Source organism: Tasmannia lanceolata, unplaced genomic scaffold, assembly GCF_043159265.1.
Source record: "Tasmannia lanceolata isolate RefF3 unplaced genomic scaffold, GAP_Taslan_0.1 ptg000012l, whole genome shotgun sequence".
NCBI classification, from domain to species: Eukaryota; Viridiplantae; Streptophyta; class Magnoliopsida; order Canellales; family Winteraceae; genus Tasmannia; species Tasmannia lanceolata.
Window position 1 is genome coordinate 28,810,376 of NW_027518689.1, and position 9,727 is coordinate 28,820,102.

Below are 9,727 nucleotides of genomic sequence, written 5' to 3' on the forward strand. Positions count from 1 at the left end.
GCGCACCAAGCACCGTAATGTGGCAGAATTGGAATCATGATCTGATTCCAACGTCCGATTCCACCAATCCTATGTTGCAAAAACACGGGCGGGCTCAGACTTGTGAGCCCAAAATAAATGAAGCGGTCCCGGATCAAATGGGTTTATCGTCTCGTCCCAAATCTAAATTATTCTTTACCAAATTTGGATTAGTTGGTAACACCACGTATGAATCAAGGGGTTAACAACAATTGATTCAACCTTCGTTTTCAGATCTCGTCGAGAGTTGGTCATCAGTTCCTTGGACAAGAAAGGAAAAATTCTATGGAATGTTTCTCTCTTATCAATGGTGTGGGTGCTATGGAAGGAGAGAGACACTAGAGTATTTGTTTGAAGGTGTTGCAAAGTCCCTTTCTGTTCATAAAAAGAATTGCACTCACAATTTCAAGCGTGAGGATCCTTCCTTCCTTTAGGTTTGTGTCCACCTTAGACCTTTGGGATGGATGGAGGGAGATATGCAATACTGGGGAGCATCGCCCAGTAAGTGCTCAAGAATGGGAGCAACCATTTCAAGGTCTACTAAAGGTAAACTTTAATGGATCCAGCATGTGTAACCCTGGACCAGCGGCCGGCCGGCGGGTATTGGAAGTGTTTAAGAGACTCAAGCGGTGATGTTATATGTGCTTTCGCATGGCCTATTGGGTTGCAGCCGCTTGTGAAGCAGAGGTCCGTGGAGTGCATCAGGGGATAAAATACCTAGAAAAATATTGCTTAAATAGGGTGATAGTGGAAGGAGACTCCCTCAATGTGATTTGCTGCCGCAAAGGATCTATTGTCCCCCCTTGGAGATATGCTCAATTCTTCAACGAGATCCAAGATAGAGTGGAAGGATCATCGATGGAAGGATCATCGATCATATTCAAACACATCAGGAGATCCGCCAATAGCATGGCGGATGAAGTAGCAAGGGATGGTGTAGTCAAGCTGGGATTGGAGATGTTTAATTTCCTCCCCACATGATCAGTTCTTGTATTTCTTATTATGTCTAATTTTTTCCATGACATCTTATCCTTTGAATTTCTAGCCTTGACCATCTAGGTCGAGCTTCTCCTTCTTTAATGAAATTCCACTACCACTCATGAAAAACATAACAACAACAATGGACTCAACCTGCGATTGGCGGTTCGATCAACAGATTTGTGCACATCTAAAAATTGGATGTTAGGTAGGAGCCTAACAGTGCCAGCAAATTTATGGTTTATGTGGCGTCACACTTTGTCCAGCACACTTTTCTTTCCATTCCCTCTTTGAAATCAACTACGAAGCACTCAAAATCCATAGTCCTAAATTCACATTAATTCGAAATCCCAACTTTTAGAATAGAAGGCCTTGTATGATTGCAAGCTTTGTGGAATTCTTTTTTTTTTTCCTTGAATGACTCTGTGGAATTCTTCAATTTATTAATTTCCCTTGTGATAGCAATTGCATTAGATCTCCTAAGCCATTAATGATCCCATTAATTATTCCTTCAGCTCTATTATAAATGCACTATGTCCCCATTAATGATCTCTGTTACTTTTGCTCATTCCCTTGGGGAAAAAAGGAATTGTTACACCATGTATGCACATAACTACAAGCAAAATCAAGGGCATGAGGGTTAAATGAAAGATGAATAATGACTAAGAACAGAGGGATTAAACAAGTAGACATTACCAGTATATATACCAACATTCTGTAAGATGTCAATTCTTCAGATATGTATATGAGTCACAACAAATTTACAGTTCAGATATCACACAGAACACTGCATCAAGTTCTTACAAGGAAGACGAGAAATTTCAGAACAACACACAAAACTAAAGAGAGGTAAAAACTTCTAATTAACTCACGAGTCAAGAGAGCACGGGGATATCCACGTTTGTCTGCACTGTAATCTTAAGAGGAAGGGACTTGGCACTTTCCCTCACAGATTTAGACCCGTTTTTATCTTTGCCACTCCTAACATTGCTTGGATCCTTATTATGGTTATCTTCTTTGGAAATAATACCCAGACTGTGGCGGTTCACCCGGCCACAGGTTGACCTGTTGTTATCTCCTTGAGGTGGATTGATCGCATCATTGCAGCTCTTTCTCCGACCCAGCTTTGGGGATTTCGCACGAGTTGGTGGTGGCTGAAGAAGATAACAAAGTTAAGACTACTTCCTTTAAAAAATAAAAAGATTCTGAATATCAATGTCTGATTGAAATTACCAATTTTTGCAGTGGCATGAGATTTGAGAAAGATAACCATTTCTAACAAAACTTAATAGGTAATTTGATGGATAACATCCACCAGCTAATTTTGGAAAATTGAAGCAATTGGTTTTAATTTTCATTTGCAGCATTATTTGGTCTCAAAAAAATTTCCTGGTATTTTGAAAGTCTCAACAATACAACAAACATCTCGGAACTCTCAGTTCTACTGGATTTCATACAGATTCAAGAGAAAGTGAGCAGAATACCTTTTTAAGCTCAACCTTAGGAGGTGGTCCTTCATGGTAGAAGCTCGGTATTGCTTTTGCTTTAAACGTTAAGCTCCTCCTAAGCTGCTTTATAGCTGCATCTCGCTCTTCCTGACAAGGAAAGATTGGTTAAAAAAGAACGTAAATGGTTGAAATGTGTTATGCCAAGATCTTTCACACCCAATGCCTGGGGAAGAGAAATAATATTGAGAGAGAGAGAGAGGGAAGAAACAAAATATGAAATTGTGATGTAGCCGAGTACCTTGGTCCTAGTTTCACACTGGTTTTTCTCTGCCGCCAAAGCTTGGTGCTTCTCCTCTAACTTTGAATAAAACTAAAAAGGCCAAAACATCAACAATGAAGCTTTTGAGGCACTAATGTACTATATAGAACTTCATATATTGTTGCCAGCGAAAGAAGGTACCTCCTTCCGCTTCTCTGCACGCTCATTGCATCTAAAAGTAGGGGCAGACGCCACAGTATACCTAGCTTTTAATGTTCGTACTGATGCAGCAGTTCTATGTTAGTTGAGGAAAATGATAAACTTCTGAACATAAAAGAAAGGAAATAATTATTTGAATTTAGCCTCGTAGGACGGTAACAAAGGATACGAAGAAGCAATAGAGCAAGCATCTTCTTCGCCCGGATGCTTTGTATTATCAGGTTGCAGTGGCTTCCTTGATATGAGAGCTGAGTTTGGCTGCAAGAGGTTGCAAATATACAAACATAGCTTGTCAACCCGTGTCTCGACTCGTGACTCTTAAGAGTTTTTTACATGAACAAAAATTTAGTTGAAAAAAATATAATTATATATCAAAAGATGAAGCATGTAAAAAATATAAGCCAATAGCACATAGATAAAGCATTAAGCCAAAAATATAAATAACTATGCTTGTAACTTGCATGCACAAAAATATTAAGTTTTAAGTTCCAACTTCCAAATTTTAAACCATCATAACAAGAAAGCCCAGGCCCAGCAACTCGACTCTACTCGTAACAGTCTTATTTTTTCAAGTCGACTCCAAGCGACTTGTTCGTGTCACTAGACGACACGTAAGAGTCTTCAATGGAGGCGAGTTACCCATGCAATTCGCCTCGAAAGCCCACCGACTCGACTCGACTCGGGAGTTGACTCATACGAGTCATAAGAGTTTGACAACTATATATGCAAACATCATGGAAAACTAACTCCGCAAACAGATTTAATTTTTTGGAAAGAAAAGATACTACTGCACTTTTCCTGTCCTGATGGTGAATAGCAGATGAGCTAAGATGAAGATGGGGCAATGATCACGAGCCCCGCGCTCTAGCCCAATTTCCAATCCCCGAAATCACACAAAATCAGCTTGAAAGGCTCATGGAACCCTCTCTCGGTTTAAATTTCTCCATTACATAGAAAATCCTTCTAGGTTATTCGAAAGCATGTGAATTTTTTTTATCTATTTCTTGATTGTTTCCTGTAATTATGTATCTGTTTGGCATATTTATTATGTCTTCTTTATTTGTAGAAATTGAGATTTGATTTTGTTTATAATTGGCCAGTTTCTGTTTTTTGGTGTCTAAATCGTGCCTGGCAACATCTTAAGCTACGGGATTAATTGACAATGGAGGTTTCTCGTTTTGACGGTTGGGTTGGGAGTTATATAATTGCAAGACAGGTGGTTATCAGTCAGTTTTATCCTTTCTCTATGTTTTATGTCACTTGGATGCAGTTTGTGAGTGGTGGATGGCATATCATGCCCAGTTCAAAAATAAGTTTGACTCTTTTATCACCCACTATCTGAAATGCAAATTCTTTATGTTTATTTTTCGTTCATAGATTTTCTACTGCTAACAACAAACAAACGGATGGAATGGCACCTTTTGCATATCTGAAATATCTGAGTCATAGCTTTTCCACTTTCCTTTGTTTACCATGACTTTGTGTTGATCGAATGCTAGGATTGGATTGTTTTAATCTATTCTTGAATTTTATTTTTGTTTTGGTTTTGGTTTTTATTTTTGTTTTCGTTTTTGTTTTTTTCAGTCTTGATAACATAAGATAGATAACATAATCAACCCAAGTGATTATGTGTACAAACCCACCCACAAAAATACATACAGACAATTACTTCAGTACTCTTCCTCAGCTTCGAAATTGCATCAATTCTTGATTTTTTTTCCCGTTTTCTTTCAGCCATAAGAGTTATGGAGATGTAGTTACGCGTTGACCTGTCACTGTACTCTGTGTCCACTGTCCAGATTTCAAAGGTCTATTACTTTTGTTAGAGCTGTAATTCCTTACCACTTAAAGAATCCCCTTTCATGGGCCTTTCAACCTAAGATAACTTCCAGCACATGCAACTTTTCTGCTTTTTCAATCTAAAATAACTTCCAAACCATGCATCAAAGCCGGCCCCACTAGTGTGTGTGTGTGTGTGTGTGTGTGCGCGTGCAAACTGCTCACAGCCACCGTGTTAAAGCTCTACATGTCAATTGTTGACTCGCCCAGATCTACTTGGTGTTGCCCTTACTGGGTCAATGAAAAACTTCTATGACTCACCTGAGTCCAAAAAATGCTGCAACAATCATTGACTCGTCCGAGTTGAATCAGTTTAACCTTAACAGAGTTTTTTGGCTGAGTACAAGATTTTAAACCCTGCTGATAGATTCTGTAAATATTTCTAATTTCCAATAATCTGCACTTGAGAGTGTAATAGAAGGCCATTTCCAAAACTCATTGAAAGACAAACTTCTTTTGGATTTTAATGGCCAAAAATTTTCAAGGAACCTTCCTCTGCAACTCTTAAGGAGGTAATTGCACTGCTGAAATGTTCCTATAATTCTGGGACCGAGCTCCTTAGGTTCCATAGGAAAGAACATATGAAAGCTATTACTAAATATAAGCTATATTATAAGGTCACAGATGAAACATGTTAATTACAGTGCCCTAAAAAGAATATAAGAAGTAATATTATTTCATTTATTTTTCCTTGATGAAGGACACAAATCGGTTTCTATAACCACAGAGCTTTATGTAATATGATAAATAAGACATTATATATTTTAAACCATGACTATTAAAGTCTTTTTTTTTTAAATGGTTATTAAAGTCTTAAGCAATAAAATATTACACAATCAGGACCATTCAAAAAAATATTACACAATCAGGATAATAAAACAAAAAACCCATTGTGTGATCATTGCACAACCACTACTAGATCCTCTCACAGTTGTCATCTGACAAAATTATAGTGCTAGCAATAATACAAAATGCATAAGAGACGTGAATTACGAAAGAAAACTTTGAAAAATATTACCTGAATCTTCTTCATATTATGGGATTGCAAATTTGGAGCATTAGCAGGTTTGTTGTCACAGCCTGCAGCAATTTCAGCTCCAGTAGGTCGAGTGCCACATGAGGCACGCTTTTCAGTGGCCAGAGCAAATGGCTTTGGAACAGTGTAGTTAGATCTAGCATTTCCAACATTCGCAGATCTTGCTGCCAACTTTGCTGGAGAGTTTAACTTCTTGTCATTGTTTGATTTCTCAGTTTCACATTTCATGATTGTCTCCTTAGGAACATCAGTGTCGTAATTGTTTTTCAAAGAAACTACATCTTGCCCCTTATCATAGTTTTCGTCTTGACAGATATTGGCAATCTCAACTGAATTGTCTGTGTTGCATTCTTTCACTTCATAATCCTTTGCTTCAGTGTTTTCTGCCAGAGTTTGAAGGTCTGAATCCCCCTTGATATGCTCTTCTGGCCCTGCAAGTGCGCACAGTGTAGGAGCAATTTCATTGAGTGGCTCAACGGTATCAACATTTGAGTAAATTACACCATGATCCTGGTCCATACAAATGTCTGTAACTTCCCTCCCCATCACACTGCAAGAAATAATAAGCAAGTACCATATTACATCACACAGTAAGAAATAAAAAACAAATATCATATTATAATTGCAGTCAGTCAACAATGAATTGTATTAGGAATTGATCTTAGATGAATACTCTCCCATGGTACAGATAAAAAATATCAAGTCTACAGTTATTTGTGATAGATTATGAGAAAAACTTATGTTGCTAGTGATTTTCTGAGTAAATGTACAGCCTTGTGTTCTTAGCAACCTCAACTACAGGATTCAATTATTCAAGATCAAAGTATTTGTTTCTTCTAATCTAGTAAAAAGACTTGCAATTTAGAATGTAGCAAAAATTAAAAATCCCCAAAATAACAAGTAGAGCAAGGACCCTATGATCCATAATCGCAACTGCATCAAAACTCCCATTCAAATTACGGAAGTTTTTCCCATGCTGCCATCCTCTAATTATTACAGATTTGGAGTCTAGTATTTGATCTTAGAATTTGTTACAATTTATCATTTTAAACTGACAGCACTGCTCCCAGTCTTTTCTACTTCTAATTTATCCATGAGATACCTAGGAAGTCCAGGTTCAATTAATTGAGAAATAAATCAAATCTAACTTATGATACTTCCTTGGCCACTTATCAATAAACAAACAACGACTAGAAAACAGACACAAATACTTTTTCAATCAAATAGATAAGTAAGGATTCAAAAAAAAAAAAATTAACATGGAGTACCTCAGACCTATTACTTAAAATAGGTCTCAAAACCAAAGTCCTTTGCTCATCAAAATAGGAAAAAAGACAAAGATAAGGGAAAGGGGCCAAACCGTTCCATTTCAAGAGAAATTATATGATTAATGGCCAGACAAACTCATATTTGTGGTACAACGAAAGTAGCACCCTTGATATTTGATCCAACAGAAGCATCTTAAAAAAGCAAAATCCCCAAAATAACAAGTAGAACAACGACTCTATGATCCATAATCACAACTGCATCAAAACTCCCATTCAAATTACAGAAGTTTTTCCCATGTTCTCATCATCAATCAATTATTACAGATTTGGAGTCCAGTATTTGATCTAAGAATTTGTTATCATTCATCACTTTGAAGTGACAGCACTGCTTCCAGTCTTTTCTACTTCTAATTTTTCCATGAGAGACCCAGGGAGTCCAAGTTCAATTAATTAAGAAATAAATCAAATCTAACTTATGATACTTGCTAGACCACTTATCAATAAACAAACGACAACTAGAAAACAGAGAGAAATACTTTTTCAATCAAATAGATAAGTCCATTAATAGGACAAGAAAAATAAACTTCATGAGGATTCAAAAAGAAATCAACATGGAGTCCCTCAGTCCATATAATTTCATTTTGGGAAATAATTGACATTGGAATTCAATGGGCTTCGAGTAAACATCACATCATGCTTACTTAAAATAGGTCTTGAAACCAATGTCCTTTCCTCATCAAAATAGAAAAAGAAACATAGATAAGGGAAAGGTATCAAACCGTTCCTTTTCAAGAGAAATTATACAATGAAGAGGTGGACAAACTCATATTTGCCATATGACAGAAGTACCGCCCCTGATATTTGATCCAACAGCAGCATCTTAAAAAGTGTGGTGCTGTTGGATAAAATATAAAGCGTGAGATGATGACTACGAGTTTGTCTGCCCATTCATCATATAATTTCTCCCATTTTAAAGCTTTATCTAAAACAGAAAGAAGCAATATTAGCATGTCTAAAACGGCCAAGATCTGCTAAGGCTTCAATTCATACCTAGAACTTGTACAGTTACATGTAGCTCAACATTAGAAACTACATTTTATTAAACACCATTTAAAAGATGAAAGGAAGTGAAAAAATGAGGGATAAAAGCCTAAAGGTTCACATTTCACAATATTACAGACTGAAGCTTATCTAACGCTCACAGAACCTTTTAAGTGTTATCCACGGATTATTAATTCATAAATGCTCTAACAAGAGCATTAGCATATTAAAGAAAATAAGTCATGATCCATTGAACATCTAATTTGTACAATAAAGTAAAAATGCAGCATCTTCTATCTCAAACAGATATAAGACTATACACAAATGTAAAGCAATCAAACTAGAAAAATGATTTAATAAAGACAGATCACGGGCATAATGTTTGAATGCATTAGACGTAATAAAGGGATGTTTAATGTAGAGTAGATTCACAGCGAAGCATATACAGCAGATTCACAGAGAAGGTGACATAAAAAGAGTAAAATATGATCAAAATTGCAAGTTTTCCTGTTAATTTTCGAGATAAGAAATATTTGAAAAAGCACAAATTAAAGCAAAACCCAGTCAAGTTTTCCTGTTAATTTTCGAGATAAGAAAAAAAAACATAAATTAAAGCAAAACCCAGTCATATTATGAAAAAAAAAAAAAAAAAAAACTAAATTGGAGAACCTGATATGCAAAATCCTCATTATTTCCTGTTAAAAAGACAGAAACATAGTAAAAATGAGATCAAACAAGGAAAAGGTCACTCAAATTCGAGTAGGGCTTTACAAAAGCAAAGAAAATGCAGGAGAAAAAAGCAGTAATCCCTGTTTGAAAACCGAATTTGTAAACCCACACAGACACACACTATAAAGAAATGTCATGCATAAAATGCAAGAGAAAAACCACACATCTTCATTTAATTCATAGGAAAGAAGAAGAAATAAAACCTAAACACTCAATCTACGCTCTCTAATGCACGAAAACAGAAAGTAAATCAAAATGCAGGCAAAAACTAGCATTCGAAAATCCCCCATTTCCATATGATTCAAACAAAAAACATCAAAATGAAAGCATCGATTCACAAAAACAACCAAACTGATCGAGAAACGGCTCATTCATCATCAAATCGGATATACATTATCTAGATCGTGAAAAATAAATAGATAATAACGGAGAAAATGTCGAAATTTTCTTACATTTTTTTTTCCCCCGATCTACCAAAAGAGAAAATCAGAGCGAGAAATTAAAAAAAAAACCTCGCTCTCATTTATAAGCGCTTTTCACGGCACCGATCTGAGTTATTTACAGCCGTCCGTCTCTAACGCCGTTAGTTGAGGGGCGTTATTTGAAAAAAACCCTAGGTAAGTTCTATTGGGAGATAATAAATTCGCACCCCCTTTATGATGATTCGCTCCCCTTTAACATTAATTGATGTTAGAAATCCTCAAAAAGCGTCATACTTGGGATGCGAATTTTTATTTTCTCACCCGGTCGTAGGTTCGAATCTTGTGTAACAGCCAAACTGAATTTTTATTACATCACCACTGTTTTCAGAATTTCTTTTGCTGTCATAAAACTACGTGAAATGACTAAAATACCCTTGTATACTGAAATTCAAATAAAAGTTCCCTCAAAG

The 9,727-nt window shown here is 36.3% G+C and overlaps 1 protein-coding gene across 3 annotated transcripts; it reads right to left on the reverse strand.

The window, feature by feature from the left end:
- Window positions 1–1,673: 1,673 nt before the first annotated feature.
- On the reverse strand, window positions 1,674–9,474 carry LOC143887800 (protein WVD2-like 3). Of its 3 annotated transcripts, none has more exons than XM_077391988.1 (7): window positions 9,348–9,474; window positions 5,780–6,347; window positions 3,092–3,180; window positions 2,905–2,998; window positions 2,743–2,814; window positions 2,481–2,591; window positions 1,674–2,150 (listed from the first exon to the last, which is right to left on the reverse strand). In XM_077391988.1, the coding sequence occupies exons 1-7, from the start codon at window positions 9,356–9,358 to the stop codon at window positions 1,872–1,874; spliced, it is 1,224 nt and encodes a 407-aa protein (XP_077248103.1). In that variant the 5' UTR covers window positions 9,359–9,474; the 3' UTR covers window positions 1,674–1,871. The 3 variants fall into 3 exon arrangements, with proteins under 3 accessions (XP_077248103.1, XP_077248104.1, XP_077248102.1); XM_077391989.1 differs by having other exon boundaries at window positions 9,288–9,428; XM_077391987.1 differs by lacking the exon at window positions 9,348–9,474 and adding an exon at window positions 8,776–8,810.
- Between the last annotated feature and the right edge of the window lie 253 nt (window positions 9,475–9,727).